The sequence below is a fragment of the Doryrhamphus excisus genome, chromosome 2 (assembly GCF_030265055.1).
Source record: "Doryrhamphus excisus isolate RoL2022-K1 chromosome 2, RoL_Dexc_1.0, whole genome shotgun sequence".
Taxonomy (NCBI): domain Eukaryota; kingdom Metazoa; phylum Chordata; class Actinopteri; order Syngnathiformes; family Syngnathidae; genus Doryrhamphus; species Doryrhamphus excisus.
This window is the reverse complement of record NC_080467.1, coordinates 1,990,001-2,011,263: the sequence shown is the minus strand read 5'-3', so window position 1 is coordinate 2,011,263 and position 21,263 is coordinate 1,990,001. Positions and strand designations below refer to the sequence as shown.

Genomic DNA, 21,263 nt, shown 5'->3' with positions numbered 1-21,263 from the left:
CCTCACCGTGATAAGTGAATTTTCGTAGTCAGAACACAGAAAAATATGTTTCAGGCTTTCTTAATTTGCCATTTTAAACATTATGAGACCCTCTAGTCATGATATAACACCCCTATAGTCACCTTAACAAGGGTATTACCCAACATAGTAGACACAATAAGATTACATTTAAAACATTAAAAAACACAAACTCCTGTTTGTGTGTATTTATATAAAAGTGTTCCCACAGGGAGCCGAGTAAGTGACGGACAGGAAGTTCAGAGTTGAGTTTCAGTTTATGTGAGGTTACACAGCCCGTGTTTTTGTTAGGGATTAATGTACACGTTGTGAGATCATTCAAACCTGCCGCATAGGAGTGTAATGTTTCCTATAGGGGTGTTATACCATGTCTAGTGGGCTCTAATAAGTTCAAAAACCATATTTAGGAAGTCAGTGCTTTTGTATGCTTTAATTATGACAGGCTTCTGTGACTGCATACTGTTGCAGCCATAATCCAAACCAAGCCAAAAGTCAAGTCTGAACGCCTTTCATCACTTCCTGTCCGCCCCCCATTAAGTTCCCCGAACACATTTACAGCAACACACAAGTCTTATTTATATCTTCAATGTCTTATTTCCTGTTATCATGTCTACTATATCGGTAAATAGATGTGTGAAATTGACTATTCCGTGTTATTTCATGACGAGAGGATTGTAATAATGTAAAAAAAACAGGTCATACATGTTTTTTATACTATTCAATGAATCCATTTAACCCTACTGTGCAGAAATTCACTTATCATAGTGTGGTCTGGAAGCAATTAACCGTGATAAATGAGGGCTTAAAGTATAACAATGAATGGACGGACATTGTACCTCTTCTCCTTTCTTCTCCTTTCCCAGTGCGTACTTCTTACTGGTGTGTATAAACCGAATGGGAACGTTGTACACTCTGCCCTTATAAAACACCACCAAGGTGTAGGGTTGGTGCGTGTCCTGTCCGGAACTCTTCCTCACTGTGAAGGCCCCGTCCTGGAACACAATCCAGCATTTGGTCAAGGAAATGTCAATGAGCATAAATCAGAGTCAAGTCATACTTTATTTGCATGACAAAGCAGTCGGTCAGCAGTTTTGCGGTCGCATTCCCCAGCGAACCACGGCTTAGCGTAGACGTCCGTGTCCTGCCGTGTGAAAGGAAGAAAGCAGAACTTAAAACCGACATGAAATCGTCAACGTCTATGTGAAAAATATTTATTGTGAGGTACTTGGAACCTTGTCGTGGGGTGTTGCCCCGCTTTCACCACAATCGGTTTGCTCTGCGGAAATAAAGAAAATACTACATGTCTTGAAATGCTAGCATCGCCTCTGCAGTTGGACGCCCTCTTCTGGTGGGGTTGTTTACAGCCAAATGTATCCAATCCACTTTATTTATATAGCACATTTTAGTAAAATAGTAAAATTAGTAAAATTCATTCATTCATTTTCTACCGCTTTTTCCTCACGAGGGTCGCGGGGGATGCTGCAGCCTATCCCAGCTGTCTTTTGGGCGGGAGGCGGGGTACACCCTGTACTGGTCGCCAGCCAATCACAGGGCACATATAGACAAACAACCATTCACACTCACATTCATACCTATGGACAATTTGGAGTCGCCAATTAACCTAGCATGTTTTTGGAATGTGGGAGGAAACCGGAGTACCCGGAGAAAACCCACGCATGCACGGGGAGAACATGCAAACTCCACACAGAGATGGCCGAGGGTGGGAATTGAACCCTGGTCTCCTAGCTGTGAGGTCTGCGCGCTAACCACTAGACCGCCGTGCCGCCCCACTTAGTAAAATTATTTAGTAAAATAAAAAGTAAAAATAAAATAAATAAATAAATAAAGGTACAAATTGAATTTAATCCAAAACTAAAATATCATTTAATAAATAAAATAGTAAAATAAATAATAAAAACAAAAAGCAAAGCAATAAAAGTATAAAAAAATAAAACCATTTAAAATAAAAATAAAGAACTAAAAGACACAGGACCGTTAAAAGCCAAGGAATAAAAGTGGCTTTTAAGACGAGACTTAAAGCTTTCGATGTTGGGGGCCTTGGGGGCCAACCACAGAAAAGGCTCGGTCCCCCCTGGTCTTAAGTCTCGTCTTGGGCACCACAAGTCGGAGCTGGCCCTCGGACCTCAGTGACCACGCTGGAGAGTAAATTTGGATGAGGTCCGAGATGTATTTGGGGGGGGGGCAGCCCATTCAACGCCTTAAAAACAAACAATCAAATCTTAAAATCAATCCTAAAGCCAACAGGCAAGCAATGCGGGGAGGCCAGAATTGGGGTGATGTGCTCCCCTCTTTTTGGTTCCTATTAAAAGCCGTGCCGTAGAGTTCTGGACTTACTCAAAGTTCCTGCATTCTGATAAAGTACTCACCGGGAAAGCCAACGTGTGGAAGAGGAATCCTGGAAGAAAGAGAAAATTACAGCGACTAAACGGAGAATAATTGGGACGGTACTTTTTCTCTTACTTTCGTCGTTTCATGTCCAGAGTTGAAGATTTTGGAGGCGGAGGTTCACCGCTTGTGTTCATTCTTGGCAGAGTTTGTCCTGGAACAATCCACACACTTAGCAGTACATTTCTTCTTTTGATATATTTCTGTTATAAGTACTTCTTCAGTCTGCAACATTCTACTCCCACATTCTCTTTGAATCGATTTCAAGTCGTCCATTAATCAAACTTACGCTCAAAGTCCCTCAGCTTCACGTCTCGTGTCTGGAATATGAGTCAGATACAAGATGAAAATAGGATTTTCAAGCGTAAAATGAAGTATGCAGTGATTGAACTCACCAGCTTTCCGGGTGCTTTTAGTAACTTGCTGAAAGAAAACCAAAGAATCATTAAAACCTTAAAAGCGTAGTCGTGGGGCGGACACCGGGGGCGCTGGGGGTACCTCTCACCCACTCAGCAAATCGGGTTGCAAGTCTCTGTGTAGTGGCTATTTGTCCTTCTCCAAAACAATAAACGTAACCTATAATCAAACGGCCACTGATGCACCATGGGTTTGTTTCACGCAGGCAAAAGAGTCAGTCCAAACAATCCTGTTCCGTTTCTTCTTTCCTTTTATTACCAAGCAAGCAAAACGAATAAAAAAGGAACAAGGGCCTTTTCCTATTGCCTCTCTTGCTCTGGTACAAAACCATAGGCCCACCCCGGTGCATGCTGGTCCCCTGAGCACCGCCCACCCAAATATATTGCAGGTGCCCAGGGTGCCATCCAATGAAACAAACCCACAAATCAACCACCAATTAACCCCAACAAAATATGATAGACAAACAAAATAAATAAATAACCAACAAGAAAATACCATCAAGGAATCCAAACAAAACAACAACAACAAAAAATAAATCAACAGATATCAAAAACCTAGGAACACACCAATAAATAGCTCCTACATTCCGGCCCCTAATTGTGTATGAACCCACAATTACTTTTACGTCCCAAAAAGGAGCTATTCCTTTAGCTGAACTACAATTATGGAATACACCATAAATCAGTCTCTTCCTTTTGAAGTACCTGCAAGACAAGAGAGAGAGAGAGAGAGAGAGAGAGAGAGAGAGAGAGAGAGAGACAGAGCCATAGAAAGAGAGAGAGTCAGTGAGTCAGTGTCAATGATGCTAAACTGCTGCTTCCAATAGCAGGCAGAGCTTCGTCACTGGCCTCTCCAGGATGCTGGTCTTTGTTTGAAGACGCACAGAGCGCACCAGTCCCTTAGCATCCGATTTGACATCCAAAACTTTCCCCATCATCCATGATCCTCTTGGAGCCGCAGCATCTGCCACAAGGACGATGTCTCCGGTGGTGAGACTCCTTCTTGGCCTTGTCCACTTTTGTCTCTCCTGCATCAAAGGTAAGTATTCAGAAAGCCACCTTTTCCAGAAAAGTTCCGCCATATACTGTACTTGTTTCCACCTTTTTCTGAGGTACAGATCATTTGAGTCAAATAGTCCTGGTGGCATGATAGGTTTGCCTTTCAACATCAGGATGTGATTGGGAGTGAGTGCTTCAAGGTCATCCGGGTCGTCGGAAGCCTTTGTGATAGGTCTGTTATTTAATATTGCCTCAACCTTGAACCTCTCTCTTTGTTCATATTGCACAATTGCTTTCTCTGCTTTGTCATAATCCTCGGGCGTCAAACTCTGTCCTTTGAGTGTGACCTTGAAACTCTGCATTCTTCCTTCAACCTTTTGACATGGAACAGCAGAAAATTCCATCCTCTTCCTGCACAGAATCTTGAGAATCATCTTGATCTTTAAAAACCAAGCAACTGCAGTTTTTAGCTTCGTCCAACTGGAAAAGTAACTGATTAAGCTGGTTGTGGCATTTTCCTGGATCTTGATAACAGCATTCACCATCAGGTTCCTTTTAACCTCTGGATCATCTACAGGAACTCCATCAAGATCCACCTCCAATTTAGGCCATTCCTCTTTTGGCCTCCAGAGAAACTCTGGTCCAATTATCCACCTCCTGTTTTTTAGGAAATCCTCAGCTCTCATTCCTCTAGAGGCTTCATCTGCTGGATTCTCTTTAGAGCTCACATACCTCCACTGATCCACATCAGTTGCTTCTCGGATGTAAGCTGCTCTGTTTGCCACAAAGGTGTGGAATCGGCTGGTTTCATTCCGTATGTATTTAAGGACTGTCGTGCTGTCAGTCCAAAAAACGGATTCCTTCAGTTGAAGCTGCAACTCCTTTTGCAGCAGCTTAGCAACCCTAACAGCAAGAACTGCAGCTACGAGTTCCAAGCGAGGAATTGTCATCTGCTTGAGTGGAGCAACTCTACCTTTTCCCAAGAGAAATGAAACATAAACTTTACCATTAGTTTGTAGTCTCAAGTAGGATGCTGTTCCATATCCAACCTCACTTGCATCGGAAAAGTGATGAAGCTGTGCAACGACGTGGTCTCCAAATTCTCTGGGCTTGAAACAGCGATCCACCTCAAACTCTGCTACCTTTTGGAGATCTTCAAGCCAGTTGGACCATTTCTTACGGGAGAACTCCATTATGGCTTCATCCCAGCCCAGGTTCCTCCGACATAGTTCCTGGAGAAGCAACTTGGCTGGTAAAATGAATGGAGCTAAAAATCCCAAAGGGTCATACAATGAGCTGACCACTGACAGAATACCTCTTCTGGTCTGTGGCTGTTCTTTTGCAGACGTCCTGAATTTGAATTTGTCAGATTCAATGCACCACTGTAGTCCCAGTGCTCGCTCTACTGGAAGTTGGTCTGTATCCAAGTCCAAGTCCATGATCTCCTTTGCTCTGCTGTCCTCTGCAATTGACATTAGCACTTTGCGGCTGTTGCTGATCCACTTGGAAAGATTGAATCCTCCTTTCTGACAAAGCGCAGTCAAATCCTTTACCATTTGCACTGCCTCTTCTTCCGATGCCATGGATTTCAAACAATCATCCACATAAAAGTTGCATTTGACTGTGTTCACTACATCAGAAGAGAAATGTTGTGCATTATCATCTGCTGTTCTCCGCAAAGCATAATTTGCGCAACTTGGTGATGATACAGCCCCAAACAGATGTACTTTCATTCGATGTTCTACTGGAGACTGTGCAGTATCTCCCTGAGGCCACCAGAGGAAGCGGAGAAAGTCAACATGCTTGACTGAGACACGAACTTGATGAAACATGGCTTGGATGTCTGCCATTACTGCCACAGGTTCTTGCCGAAATCGGAGGAGGACTCCAATGAGAGAGCTGGTAAGATCAGGACCCTGCAAGAGCTGGCTGTTCAAAGATGTTCCTTTATACACAGCTCCACAGTCAAACACAACTCTCAGTTTACCTTTCCTTGAATGGTGGACACCGTGATGGGGGATGTACCAAAGCGTTCCATCACTTTGTCTCATTTGGTCATCAGGTACCCTTTCTGCATATCCTTTATTGATCATGTCATTCAGGAATGCGACATATTCCTCCTTAAAATGTCCATTTTTATTGAACTTTCTTTTCAGGCTCTGGAGGCGCTGTTCTGCAACACAGCGATTGTTTGGCATCATGGGATTTTCCTGTCTGAAAGGTAAGTCGATGCAATAGTGGTCTTCTATTAAGTTTGCGGTATTGTTCATAAGATCCATGAACTTGATGTCTTCTCTGGACATTTCAATCTTCTCCTCTGATGATTTCTCATTAAAGTCATGATTGTATTGCTTAACCAGCATTTCTTGCAGATGATCAACAGAGATTCGGTTTGTTGTTACAGTAGGACAGACACTCTTACCCCTACCGTCAGATCCACCGCGCAGTGGACCATTAATGGCCCAACCAATCCTGGTCCTTACTGCATAGGGCCCTTCATCCTGGCTGTTTATCAGCTCCCAAGGCTCCATTACCTTTGGGGCATCTGTACCGATAAGTAATTCGACGTCGGCATCGATGTCATGGAGCTTAACACCTTTCAGATAAGACCATTGATCCACATCCTCCTGTCGTGGGATATTTACTGCAGACACAGGCATAGTCCTTTGGGTTAGAACATCAGGTAACTCAATGAAGTCATTCCCATCCATACCAGACACTTCAAGTCCTGACAAAATCTGAGCATTTACTATTTTCCTTTGGCCCATTGTTCTTAGCAGAATACTTGCCTTTTTACCTCTTAAGTTCAATTTCCTTGCCAGAGTATCTGTGCAGAATGTACCTGAGCTTCCTGGATCCAAAAAGGCATATGTTTGCACAGTTTGATTATTTTTCTGACTCTTGACCTTGACTGCAACAATAGAAAAGACAGAGTCATCTTCACAACCGGCCCCAATATGGCCACAGGTCTGAGACAGCTTTGCAGAAACACTTGAAGGGTTCACAGTACTTGGCCTTTGTGGTGAGGATGTGCCTGTATCCTGTCGGTGTATGTGAAGGACTCCCGGGTGCTTTTGGTGACACACATTGCAATCCAAACGACTCCTACAGTCTTTGCTTGTGTGGCCTAGCTTCAGGCAACCAAAACAAATGCCCTTTTCCTTTAGAAAGGTAATTTTATCCCGGTGTACTTTCACTTCAAACTGTGAGCACTTGTCCAAGGAATGACTGCTTTGAGAGCAAAACAGACAATTTTGCACGAAAGGTACTTTGGCTTGAGTTATTGTATGTTGAGATGTACCTCCATCTTGTACTTCAGTGACATTAGTGGCAAAACTGCTTTGCTTTTTCCTTTGGTTTGTGTGATTACTATTGGAAGCCTTGAAGTTGGTACGTTGCGAGTCTTGAATGTTGCCAAAAAGTGGATCCGAGGCTATTTTGACTTGTCTTTCAATGAAGGTGACAAGATCAGTGAATACCGCTCTTTGACCACGTCGCTCCAGCAAATCACAAGCAACATTCCTCCATTTTTCCCGTAATTTGTATGGCAGTTTAAGAATGATGCTCCTCATGTTAGATGGTAAGTCCAGCTCTTTCATATACATAAACTGTTCTGTCAGATTTGAGCATCCTCTAAGAAAAAGGGAGAATGACTGTAGTGCTTTAACATCCTCACTTTTAACAGGTGTCCAGTTGAGAATTTTTTCCATATAAGCAGTGGCAATTCTATGCTCATTTCCAAAGTGTTCGGCGAGAAGATTTTTGGCTCTGCAATATCCTTGCTCCGCAGGTAAGTGCTGACAACTTTGCACTAGGTCTCTTGGCTGCCCCCTGGTGTATTGTTCAAGGAAGTGCAAACGATCGTTCCAATTAGCCGTCTTCTCCTCCACTCCATTTTCAAAGGCTCTAATGAAAGACCTGTATTGAAAAGGGTCTCCATCAAACACTGGGATATTTCTTGATGGAAGGGCCGAGGATAGATTCTGCTGCACCAGGAGGGAAGTGATGTCATTTTGTCTTTGCATTATGGTGGTAATGTCAGTTGGATGAGTTTGAGTTTCATTCCTTCTTTGTGCAGCTTGAGTTGGAACCTCAGCATTAATTAACATTTCATTCCTTTGGGTATGTGACCTTTGTTTGGAACCAACAACCTGTGGTTGAGATATAGAATAAGGCATCAAAACGTTGTCCTTTGCATCCTTTTTATTCGGCAGGAATGTGTCGGCATCTGGGTTGAGTTTACTTGTGCTTTGACAGTTCCTTTCAAAATAAGAGTTCATGCCATCGGATCGATTTGAACCACATTGAGATGAGTTGATTTCCAATACATGAAGTTTTGCACTTGTTGCTGCCAATTCTGTTTCGAGTTCCAGCTGCTCCTTTTGCTTCCTTAACTGTTCCTCCTGAGCTTCAATTAGATGTTTCCTTTTCAGCGCGGCAACACGCTCCATTAGTGCCGCTTTATCCGCTTCAGCTTTTATGCGTGCAGATGTTGTAGAAGAAATGCGTGATACCTGTGAATGCTTGGAAGACTTTGATTTTGCACGTGATATGTTAGAAGCACTGTCTTCAGGATTTATTTCCTCCAGATCTGCAACATCCTGATCAGGACATTCTTTATTCGGCTGCACATATGGATTTCCGGCTTCAATTAACCATGCCTTTACCTTGTCGGTAAAATCACAGTACATTGTCATTTTTGCTTGAAAATAACCCGTTTGCTTTGCAGCTTCATCTTCTGGTAAAGGTAAATCCATGAACGATTCATGCACGTCATGGGCGTCTTGATAACAACCAATAAACTTACAAAGTTCAGAATTAACTGTTTTCACGTTTTCGTTTGATTCCATCAACTCACGGATTTTTTCCATATACCCTTTGGCTTGTCTACATTTGACACTCCTTTTGTCTTGACACGTTTTTATGTAAAAACTCAATCCTTTCGATGTCCATTTAATATTCCTTTTTGTTGCTGGTATTTCAACATCCTTCTGAGACCCTGTATTAACATCAGACATCTTTAATCATATAGTCCGTCAACCATTCCATTTAATTCAGAAGGCGAGGGGGTAAAAGGCCAAATATAATCCTCACTGGCAGCACAGCCACTCTTGCAAGCATAGATGCGCACTGGAGTTGTAGATTTAATGAATGAAATACGCCAGCACTTCTGCGTAAAGTAGCGCTTAATAGCCGACTTAACTCAGAGTTATCACCGTTTTCCAATGCAGCTTTTGCAGTAACACATACCAGTTTCTGATGGCCAAGCTGAGTGTGTCGCTGGTGTGGGCCAGGCGTAGTTTGAAGCTAACACGATTTCAGATGGGAGATGAATAAAACAATTCGTGAGCTTCGTTCATCCAAGGTCCAAAAGAGTCCAACGAGTCCATTATTGATGGGTTCTTTTCTTTATCCAAGGGCGGGTTTTGTACTTTGTGTAGTGGCTATTTGTCCTTCTCCAAAACAATAAACGTAACCTATAATCAAACGGCCACTGATGCACCATGGGTTTGTTTCACGCAGGCAAAAGAGTCAGTCCAAACAATCCTGTTCCGTTTCTTCTTTCCTTTTATTACCAAGCAAGCAAAACGAATAAAAAAGGAACAAGGGCCTTTTCCTATTGCCTCTCTTGCTCTGGTACAAAACCATAGGCCCACCCCGGTGCATGCTGGTCCCCTGAGCACCGCCCACCCAAATATATTGCAGGTGCCCAGGGTGCCATCCAATGAAACAAACCCACAAATCAACCACCAATTAACCCCAACAAAATATGATAGACAAACAAAATAAATAAATAACCAACAAGAAAATACCATCAAGGAATCCAAACAAAACAACAACAACAAAAAATAAATCAACAGATATCAAAAACCTAGGAACACACCAATAAATAGCTCCTACACTCTGCTTTGGCTTTCATTCTGTGGTGGGCAGTGGAATCAATTCCTGCCTGCGACCAACCACTGGGCGCTCCTTGGAACTGCCACAGTGGATCATGTCGGGGTCACCAACATGGCAGCACAGAATGAGTGCCAAAGCAGGAACGCTTGGGGGCCAAAACATTGTACGTAAAGCTAACTGGGTGAGCGGACATGTGCTAATACTTACTGTCTTTGCAAAGGTTGAGGCGGGACTGCAGGATCTTGGACTGCAGGTTCTTCGGTCTCGACTAAAGGAAGTACAATAATAAGTATAAAATGTACTGTATTATATTTTTACATAACCATTGTGTTTGTCCAAACTTTTTCCACCAAGGGCAGCACACTGAAAAATTCATAGACAAAAAAAAAAATAGTACCAATATACACGACCGCTCAAAAGTTTGGGATCACTGGGAAATGTTTTTGGTCAGTCTGAAATTTGGCTTTTTCTTGGTAATCCTGCCATGAAGTCTGAAGTCCTGAAGTGACCCCGCTTCAAAAGTTGATACTGACACTGGTGTGACACACGGCTACTATTTAGGGGGTGACGACCTGTCACACACTCTCAAATATTTGTCTTCTTGCACAGTTGCAGCGTTTTTCTGTCCTTGTTAGACCCAGTTTGTGCTGTTCTCTTAAGGGAGTAGTTAACAGCATGGTAAGACATTTTTTTAGATGGGTTTTCTAATAATCTATTAGCTTTATAAAATGATGAACGTGGATTAGCAGGAAATACCAGCCATACCAGGAAATTGATGCAGAGGACTGACGTCATTGTTTGTGAAATGGATAAAAATGTTTGTGAAATTGAAAAAATTGTTTGTGAAATATTTTTCTATGGAAAACAAAGAAATTGACCAAACTTGTGAGCGGTAGTGTATGTAGGTATTTTTATTGTATTTTTAGAATGTGCCATTAGCCAATAAATAAATTACTACAAAAAATAAAGTAAAAACAACAACCCAACAACAGCAAACATTGAAAAATCATCACTACTTTTACAAGAATGAGGTTAAAACATGAAGAGAAAAAGTTGTAATTTTACGAGTTCATCGTGTATACATATACCAATGTATATATATTCTTATGTATACAATATTCTATAGATTATTTACATTAGTACCCAGGTGGCCCTTGCATCCTATCATTTTTTTAGTATGTGGCCCTCAGTAAAACAAAGTTGAGACACCCCTGATGTACAGTACTGCGTACTGTATACTGTACTGTATATCTTGCTACAATTCCAAAGAACACAAACGATTTGATACCCACCGTCATCTTGATCACACACTTCATATTCCGTGTCATTTGTGGCCTGCTGATCCTGCATAATCACGAAAATGTTTAGTCTTCATTTGATACCGTTTGCTTTGTTGTTAATACTCACCATAGAGGGTGATAGCTTTGGATGAACTCTGAAAAATAGGAAAATGCATACGTATGTGCTTTTATTTGGGTCTTTATTGTGTTTGTAAAGATTGTATATTCAATGTCAGAGCTAATATTCTTCACCGTCGGCAGGATAGCAGTATGGGAATGATTCAGTTGCAATTAGCTGATAATGATAATGATGATAATGGAAGAACATAAGAAGTCTGGGCTTTACCTGTTTACTGGAACAATCAACACGTTATCCTGAAAAGATGCCAGAAAAAGACAAATCCCTTTAAGAGCATCAGCTGTAGTTGCTGTCACGTGGAAATGAAAAATCCTACCTCTTTGTCTGGAACTTCATAAAAATCTGAAAAAAATAAGTCATATTTGTGACTAATCTGAGAATATTGTTTGCCAACTTAGTTGTATCGCTAAGTCGCTCTTCACAACATCGTGTATAGTCCGTACGTACGCCCCAGTTATTGTATGTTGGCTCTTTGTCTTTCCTTGGTTTTCATGCACTGTCTCGGTTAACATATGGTATTGCACGCAACAAACGGTATCGTGTCCACTAAGTGGACTAAGTGTGCCCAAACAAAGCACCTTTATTGTGTGCGACTGGTACTTAACCCAGGACTTGAATTCCACCCCACCAGGATGTACTGGAAGTCTGTATTAAAAAGTTCCATCCGTTTGTCAGGAATAATTCCTATTTCATATGATTTTTGATCATTATTCTCTGTAAAATGTTTTTTTAATAATATTCCAGGTATCTGGAATGGATCTTCTTATGGGAAAAACTGCCTCTCATTTTTTGTCGAACCTTTAGGAATGAATTAAGAACAAAAACAAAGTTATGACTGTATTTAAAAAAAAACTTTTACTTTTGTATTCTATTGTAGTTATTCTGTATGTGTTTTACTTTATGTGCTGTGCTATTATACTATTGTATAATTATAATATTATTAATTATACTGTGAATCCCCACACGGTTGGATTTTTTGTCAAAAATGATTTTTATTCACAAGTCAAGCGGCGAGATGTTGCACGTTGCATGTTGCGTCCTTGAACGCACCACACTTGTGAAGTGAATCTTTTATACCTTGGTTAGCGTCATTAACTTGTTCCAGAAGATGCGCTCTAACCAAATACAAATTTGCCCTAATAAATAATGTCATTGGTTAATACATATATGTATCAACCATGTCATATGTCATATGTTATCACAAAACACATTTTAAAAGATTTAGAGTCATTTTTACACGCAGAAAATAATTCAAAATGAAAGGGATAAATGATCATTTAAGGTTACATTTACCAATGTGGCAGCGAGATCAACACAGACACCACCTTCCTGTTTTGCCATGACTTAGTTCTTGAATTCAATACTGTTTTCACCAATTGTGGATGGGTCTGGAGTTAAACTCATGCATATGGCGTTGGAACTGTAATTTCCCATCGCCCATAAACCCACGGGATATATTAATATGCTTGACCTGATCTGGATCTCGAACACAGATTGTTTCACGTATACCTGGGCTGGGTTGACGCTTTGGTAAAGTTCGATGTAACACGGAGTCGCCCCTCAAAATCCTGTTTGCATTCGACATCTTAGAATCTAATGACACAGAAAAGCATTATTATTATTATTATTATATTATATTATATGAAGCTTTTCTTATGTTATTATATTATGAAGTGTATTATACAAGTTGGGAGGTTCTCTGCTGGTTCCACGTAGTTGTCATCATCATTTTTGCCGTCAGGATTGATGTAGTTCTCCTGTACATCAACAAAGACAACATATGTAGTAATGCTGTAATGCTCAGGGCGTGGTCTCCAATAGAGAGTTTGCGTTTTGAAATGAAACTCGCTTCATTGTTGTCCTCGTGGTTTTGTTCGGGCGTCAGTCGTTTGAATCCGAAACAGTTATTGGAATTCTTGAAGGCATTTCTGGGTTTCACTTGGGGTCCGTTACAGCAGCTGCCTGGAAAGGAGAAACAAGAGTCAACATTTGCATAATGCAGCCTTCCGAAAGCCCCCTGTGGTGCTGCTTTGCAGGGTTTCCATTACAAAAAATGCTAGACTTCCAGTTAGAATGATATGAAAGTTATGATTATTAGTAGATTATGATTATTAGTACATTTGAGAGGAAAATACCAGGTACGTGTCAGCGGATTGGACAATACTGACCAATATATTCCCCCCTCTGAAAGGATGAAGAACAACTTCTGGTAAAGACTTTGTGACCGGGAGGCGGCTCATATTTGACATCCTGCTGTGGACCGTCATTATCCTGGAGACAATATGTATCATAGACATTCATGTCACTGGCAAAAATTATACATCACAGAAACTAGTTTTTCCAACTTACATAATCGGATTCAGTCAGATCTTCAGCGCCGATCATGTCTTCATCTGGAAAAACATTGGATGTACATTTTGTGGACTGTAGATTGTACTACATCATATCAGACCCACACATTACAGCACCATTCATTTTCAAATTCTTGGTTTAAAATCATTTTTTTTTTAAACACAAACTAATTCAATAACAATTATACGTTTTTAGAAACACTATCCCATCCCAACAACGTAGTATTTATACATATTTTACGTTTAGCAGGCTAAAGGAGGTGATGATGTCACTCCCCACCAATGGATTAAGCTTGAGAGCAATTTTAATGCCATAAAAACAACCACTGGGGGGCGCAGAAGGGCATCATGAGGGGAAGGAGAGGAAGCCCTTGCATAAAAACATCTATCACATAGTTCACTTGTGAAATTTGTAAATAGTTCATGGTGTCATATTTGAAAATTAATTGTAATATTGATTTGAAGTAACTTATTTTAAATAAGTACATTTATATTGTTTATATTGTGGTAGAGTTGTTTTTTGCGTGAAAGTGAACGTTATGCTTGCAATGTATCTGCTTAAGATGGTTTTCTTCCTTTTGTAGTCGGCAACCGATATTTGCCTGAAACGTATGTTCTACTGAAGAACGGAACAAACTTTTTTTGCAGATAAAAGATGGAAGTCTAATGTTTCTGTTTGGTAGGTTCCATGTTTATATAGCCGTAGAACACTGTGTGCCCTGGAAGATCAGTCTAAAATGGCCGCTGTTAAAGGGGCACGACTGGGATTAAATGGCTGGGAAAATTCCATCATTTTCCGAAAGGAAAACCGTCTGTTTTCATTGAAGAAACACGTCTTACCGCTGTAGTCTCTCACAGGTATCTCTGGAGCCGCTTTGTTTTTCAGTCTGCCATGGAGAAAGATGTTGACAATATAAGTAGCGTGTCAATCATTTGACAATATTCAACCATCCTATATGTTCATTTTCACAGATATATGTTTTCCATTGTATATATGTATATATATACAGTAAACCTCGGATATATCGGATTCAATTGTTCCCACTGGTTTTGTCCGATATAAGTGAAATCCGTTATATGCGTATACCGGAAAATGTCCGTTTTACGCATATATGGGATTTATATCCGGTATATGCGTAAATGGAATTTTATCCGTTATAAAAAGGCACTTCCTTGACTATGTTTCCAATGTACCTGGACGCGCAGGCAACGCTGCAAACGCTGCAAATGACGTCGTATAGCGGCCTGTCACGATTCGGCGAATCGGAGCGCCACGATGCGGCCATCCGATATATGTGAGGGAAATTTCATGGAAATGCATTGGAACGGGACTGGAGATTTTGTCCGAAATAGGCGAAATCCGTTATAAAAAATCCGATATATGCAATGAATTTTTATTGGAAATGCATTACAGAAAAATCGGTTCTTTTTTATCTGTCCGTTGTGAGCAAATTTCCGATATATCCGAGTCCGATATATCCGAGGTTTACTGTATATATATATATATATATTGTACCAAGTCACAGATCTGCAGTGCCAAGTAAGTCAGTAATCATTTATAAATACAATGGAACCTTGGTTAGCATCATTAATCCTTTCCAGAAGGTTGGACTCTAACCAAAACATGCTAACCAAATACATTTTTTCATAATAAATAATACATTTCTAATTAATTCCTTCTAGAAAACCAAAAAATTTTAATACAAAACAGTATTCATCCATCCATCCATCCATCCATCCATTCGGACAAGATGTGATCCCTGAGATGACACCCCGCCCTTTTCTGGTTTAAGAACCATGAACATTGATCACTATTATCTTAAAATCAGCATCATCACTGCTCCTGTTTGCTAACTTATCCAACCTTTAGACACTTTTTGAGTGTGTCTATGCTAAGCTAGCTGCACTTTGACACTTGGTGTGTAGCGACAATGAACACACGAGTGACAAAGTACGACTTTGGGTTAGGGTAAGGTTGGGGATTTGAACAATGGTCCAACCTGATCCACACCTGATGCCCGTGAGAGTTGAACCAACAACCACTCAATGCAATACAGGTTTTCGGTGTAACTGCTTCTACGCTAGGATTCATTTGAAGAAAGGAAAGTGGCGAAGCCACCTGTGGGAGATATTTTTACATTTCCTATTTCAATAGTTGTGAATGTGGAACCGACATCTTCAGATTCGGTTTGAAATGTTAAAGCCAGTGGCCTCACAATTACGACACACATTAAAAAACTGCATGTACCTTTTTAATTTGTTCAGGAAACTGCCATCATTTTTTTTGATGTCCTGAGCGATCTTCTGAAACTGCCTGGAGGAAAAGATGAGTGAGAACATTTTCTGGGATGGTAAAGGCACATTTGTGGTTTTTGTAAAAACAAGACATTGTATTTATTTATTTTTTCTCCACAAATAGGTTGTTTATTTGCAGACAAAAAAGATCTCATTCAATAATTCATAAATGTATGCTAATACAGGTCAAATGTACAGCATACATGTATCACTGCCCACTGTGTTTATATGTCAACGTCTTTTTGCTTCACCATCTTATGCTTTGTGTTTTTTTTTTTTTTCCCTTTATTTGGGCAAATATGTGAATCATTACAGTGCATTTCTTACATCAATCAAAATATAACTTTCCATTATTTACATTTGTATTCAACTATCTGATCCCAAGCCCAAAAGGAGTAGGCAGAAGCAAAAGCTTATAAATGCCTACCCCTTTTTGCAGGATATAATCATGTTCATGCCACTGTCTTGTTTCCCCTGTTATTATTTTCATTGTAATATTATTATTATTATTATCATTGTTGTTATAATCTTTATCATTATTACCATCATTATAATCATCATTAATATTACCATTTTTATCATTATAGTTAAAAATTTTGTGATTTTTTTATTTTTAATTATTTAATTTTACAGACTTCATTGCTTCTTGTAGAGTTCTTGGTAAAGCGTTGAGATGTTGCTGTTTGTTCAGTAGTACTGAGTAGCTATACTTTCTACCATTTAAAAGTACAGCATCTATTCGCGTTAATGTGTTCTAGACCAGGCCGTAATAAGTGAATAAATAGAGTTTCTTTTTTAAAAATGAAATGATTTTGTAAATAGAGCATAGAAAACCTGTCCAAGACCTTCCAAATACAGTTTTTACACAACAGAGATAGAAATAACACCCCTACAGTCACCTTTATACTTGTACTACCCAAATATAGTCAACGTAATAAGAGAATATAAAACGTTTAAATCACAAATAAGACTCGATTGTGTGGGTTTTGCTATTCAGATTTGGGTTTTTAATTCGGTGTAGCTGTTTTAGGGATTATTATTATTAATTGTGCCTTTTGTGAGATCATTCAAACCAACAATAAGAAAGAAAATCAACATTACTGACACCAAGTGACCAATGTAGAGTACTGCTACTATTTTTAAATGCATCTTCTGAATGCTTCATTTGGGCAACAAAATGGATAGAATTTGCTTCAGGTATATTTTTGACTATTAAAACAGGCCGTTTTCAACCACAAAATAGCATGATTTATGAATTTTTTGAAAAACTGCAATGGATTGAAGCCGGAACTTTGAGACACTAAGTATGAGAGGGGATTACTGTACTTGCAGTTTTTCACCCTGGACTGTAACACCCACAAAAAAGCTAACATGTCCCTCTTTGCATCCCAATTAGAGCAAAACAACAAGTCGTGCCATCGTTCCCGTACAAAAAAAAAAAAAAATCATCCACCACGTCAGAGATCTTACCGAATCTTTGCTGAAGCACAACTTGTCAGTTTAGCGACTTTATCCATTGTTGGACCCAACATCAAGCGTTCATTCTTTCCATGCTCTTCTAAGTCACATCTTTATCACCAAGTGGCGGGGTGTCGTTGTGTGTGACCCCCCCCCCCCAAAAAAAAAAACAAAAAAAAGGATCACTTCCCTTTTTTACATCTGTCACTCACATAGTCAGTTTTTTTGAACCAATATTTCACTTTTTCACTCTTACTTTCCCAAAATGTGAAGTGGAATTGAACAATGGCGACTGAAGCAACATTGAGATCATTGATATCGTTATCCATAGCGTGTCTTGAGATATCACGATACTAAAATACGATGAGATTTGTGTTTCGCAAGAACGGGTTATCCAGACGCCAATCAGACTGTGAACTACAGCATTACAACTTTGACTAATAATAATAATAATAATATGGACGTGGCAGTACACAATGCATTATTGGAACTCCATATTAAGGGTGTTACGCATTAACCTTGCAATGCACCCAGGTTTGGTGACGGGCTGGCGTCAAAGAGAGACGTGTGGCTGTTTTTTCCATGGGAGTTGAACAGCCGTGTTAATATTGACAGTGTTTGACAGTTTAGCGATATGAACGCTATATTTAGATGTGCATGAAAAGTGAAAGACAGTTTTTTGTGTCATGCATCTTGCATTTATTCAACAATTAGAAGGGACCTGATATATCTACTATACACATTTTTGGTGCTTTGTATTGAGTTGTGGACTCCTATAGAGCAGCTACACACATCTTCCAGATTCTGGACCTCTTTCCATGGACTTCCTGCTTTCGACCCAAATGTTTAAATTTACTCCACCCACGTCCCGCCTCTGGGTGCAACCAGATTGGTCACACTCCCAAGTGCACACAAGAACTTGCGGATACGTAGGTCCATGTTTGTTAGGTCCATGGTAGGTCCATGCATGCATGTGGTAATCTGTAGCCCAGATTGCATTGATGTCAGTAGAACTCGGTGTTAGAAAAAACTCTGTAAAACTGACTGTACTTTTGCTGCTGTAAACCTGACATTTCCCCTTGTGGGACCAATAAAGGCATATCTTATCCTACTAGCATGCACAAACACCAACACAACAATGATCCGACAGAGCAAGGAGTACGCACCTGTCCTAAATAGGCATCACCCAAATAGGAAACAGGTGCGAGGAATAAAGGCAACGCAAGGGAAAGCGGAACAGAGCAACACAGGAAGTGAATATATATATACATATATATATATATATATATATAGTTCAAATATATTATTTAAAAATGGATTGGATTTAAAAGTGTATAGTCCATGTGCCCCAGACACTAAGTTTAGACCAGGGGTCGGGAACCTTTTTGGCTAAGAGCCTACACTACATATCTACAATACTACATATCTTCACATCTTTGAACGCCATATACAGTATTTGTATTTTAGTTATTTTCTGCTTATTACAGGCAAAAATGTGTACAATTTGCTGGCTTATCTGGTACTTTTACAATCACTAACTGTTACATTTGTTCACTTCCTGCTTTCCATAATACAGTTTAAGGTTTTTTTTTTTTTTTTTTTTATTAAAGCACCTTGTACCGAAGTATGAGATGATATGACCATAGAATGACATAATGGGTACCATAGTAACTGTAACATAGTAAGTGACGGAACACAGGAAATTTTACAAAATAAGAGCATGAGAGTAGGAACTAAGGTTGACAAAGTGAAAACAAAAACTGTCACACAAGCAATGGTGCGGATTGTGACTAATATAGGCAAAAAATGTGTACAATTTGCTAAAATAAGCATATTTTTGGACAAATAATAGGCAGTATTCCACCACAAAACAGCATGACTGATGAATTATATTTGGTAATGGTAATGGTAATGGTAATGGTAATGGTAATGTAATGGTAATGGTAATGGTAATGGTAATGGTAATGGTAATGGTTTTATTTCATTTGAACATGCATCACATCAAAGCTTATTAAATCCTACCCCTCCATCTGGTACTTTTACAATCACTAACTGTTACATTTGTTCACTTCCTGCTTTCCATAATACAGTTTAAGGTGTTTTTTTTTTTTTTTTTAAATAATGCACCTTGTACCGAAGTACGAGATGATATGACCATAGAATGACATAATGGCTACCATAGTAACTGTAACATAGTAAGTGACGGAACACAGGAAATAATACAAAATAAGAGCATGAGAGTAGAAACTAAGGTTGACAAAGTGAAAACAAAAACTATCACACAAGCAATGGTGCAAAAAAAAATATATATATATATATATAGTTCAAATATATTATTTAAAAATGGATTGGATTTAAAAGTGTGTAGTCCATGTGCCCCAGACACTAAGTTTAGACCAGGGGTCGGGAACCTTTTTGGCTAAGAGAGCCATGAAGACCAGATATTTTAAAATGTGTATCTGTGAGAGCCATATACATTTTTTTAAACATTGAATGCAATAAAATGTGTGCATTTTTATGTAAGACCAACAGTTTTAGATATAATGGGCTCTAATTACGTAGACCAGGCACACTACCCCACGCCAATGGGGTGTGGCCAGCACACTTTCGTGAGCAGCGCAGTGTCTAATAATAAATCAAATACTTGCTGCTATTAATGCAACTTCTGCTGCTGCATGGTTTTGCACCATACTCAGTATATTTCATTCTTTTGGCCATCTTTGCCAGAAGGCTTGGTTCTGCAGCTTTAGCTAGGTGACTATTTGACTAAAGGAGGAAAGTTTACATTTACATGTTGACATCTCAATGACCGAGGTAGACTACCGCATTACCCAGTAATAATCAAGTTTTGGTGTTTGACCTGGAAAATATCTTCAAGAAAGATGGATATGGTCGGCCGTATTGCAGTAGAAAATAGATGGACGGATTAAAATGCATAAGAAAGTTGTTAATTTTGAATATTATTTTTAACATTCATTTCTGTGATGGGGGCGGCACGGCGGTCTGGTGGTTAGTGCGCAGACCTCACAGCTAGGAGACCAGGGTTCGGTCCCCGCCCTCGGCCATCTCTGTGTGGAGTTTGCATGTTCTCCCCGTGCATGCGTGGGTTTTCTCCGGGTACTCCGGTTTCCTCCCACATTCCAAAAACATGCTAGGTTAATTGGCCACTCCAAATTGTCCATAGGTATGAATGTGAGTGTGAATGGTTGTTTGTCTATATGTGCCCTGTGATTGGCTGGCGACCAGTCCAGGGTGTACCCCGCCTCTCGCCCGAAGACAGCTGGGATAGGCTCCAGCACCCCCCGCGACCCTCGTGAGGAAAAAGCGGTAGAAAATGAATGAATGAATTTCTGTGATGGTTTACTTTAAATATTTTTTTATTGTGGTAAGAAATGCTTGAGAGCCAGATACAGTCATCAAAAGAGCCCTACCTGGCTCCCGAGCCATAGGTTCCCTACCTCTGGTTTAGACTGAGGAGAGGACGCTCGGTGTGAACCTACCACGGATGAAGAGGACCGCACTCGCTGCCGTCTGACCGGTTCTGTTCAAACAAAAGATAGCAGTTGTCAACACAAACTCATCAGTTGCCAAAATGTGTAAAGATAAGTATGATGATCTGAAGCACAAACATGTCATCCTCCTAACAGGCAGCAGATGGCAGCATTTCCCTTTGTGAATCCTCTCTGATTTTTTATTTTATTTGATTTTTTTGTCTCCCTAAACCAAATTGAGGAGGTGATACTTGGGGTCAAACACGACACAGCAGTCAAATTATGAGCAGCAGCCATCAGAAAAAGCCCCCTGACGCCGAAATTGAGTTAATAAACAGTAAAATTATAAAACGCATGATTTACAAAACATCACCAAGTACACAAAACAGAAACAGCCATGTTGTTACATGACTTCTATGTATTCATTTAACATGCAAAACTTCATTTGAAATTCCACACGGAAAACAATTCTTAATTGTATTTTTAAAAATGTATTTCATTTCTGTTGA

At 39.9% G+C, this 21,263-nt stretch overlaps 2 protein-coding genes across 4 annotated transcripts in view; both read right to left on the bottom strand.

Annotated features, from left to right (window-relative positions):
- blnk (B cell linker) overlaps window positions 1-21,263 on the bottom strand; it is a 29,850-nt gene that overhangs the window by 638 nt on the left and 7,949 nt on the right. The window contains exons 2-21 of one of the 3 annotated variants that reach the window (XM_058064152.1): window positions 20,764-20,804; window positions 15,759-15,824; window positions 14,351-14,397; window positions 13,509-13,552; window positions 13,328-13,430; window positions 13,009-13,121; window positions 12,844-12,916; window positions 12,669-12,752; window positions 11,476-11,501; window positions 11,367-11,395; window positions 11,148-11,175; window positions 11,033-11,084; window positions 9,948-10,008; window positions 2,820-2,847; window positions 2,714-2,744; window positions 2,500-2,578; window positions 2,406-2,434; window positions 1,251-1,294; window positions 1,076-1,159; window positions 855-1,010 (exon numbers count right to left, since the gene is read on the bottom strand). In XM_058064152.1, coding sequence (XP_057920135.1) covers window positions 855-1,010; window positions 1,076-1,159; window positions 1,251-1,294; window positions 2,406-2,434; window positions 2,500-2,578; window positions 2,714-2,744; window positions 2,820-2,847; window positions 9,948-10,008; window positions 11,033-11,084; window positions 11,148-11,175; window positions 11,367-11,395; window positions 11,476-11,501; window positions 12,669-12,752; window positions 12,844-12,916; window positions 13,009-13,121; window positions 13,328-13,430; window positions 13,509-13,552; window positions 14,351-14,397; window positions 15,759-15,824; window positions 20,764-20,804 — 1,218 coding nt within the window. Of the gene's footprint in view, window positions 1-854; window positions 1,011-1,075; window positions 1,160-1,250; window positions 1,295-2,405; window positions 2,435-2,499; window positions 2,579-2,713; window positions 2,745-2,819; window positions 2,848-9,947; window positions 10,009-11,032; window positions 11,085-11,147; window positions 11,176-11,366; window positions 11,396-11,475; window positions 11,502-12,668; window positions 12,753-12,843; window positions 12,917-13,008; window positions 13,122-13,327; window positions 13,431-13,508; window positions 13,553-14,350; window positions 14,398-15,758; window positions 15,825-17,275; window positions 17,374-20,721; window positions 20,805-21,263 lie in introns of those variants that run through there. The other 2 variants (XM_058064154.1, XM_058064153.1) reach the window with 2 other exon arrangements.
- Window positions 3,651-9,731, bottom strand: LOC131112056 (uncharacterized). The gene is made up of 2 exons (XM_058064148.1): window positions 3,942-9,731; window positions 3,651-3,868 (listed from the first exon to the last, which is right to left on the bottom strand). Exons 1-2 carry the CDS (start codon window positions 8,855-8,857, stop codon window positions 3,775-3,777), a joined length of 5,010 nt encoding a protein of 1,669 aa, XP_057920131.1. The 5' UTR covers window positions 8,858-9,731; the 3' UTR covers window positions 3,651-3,774.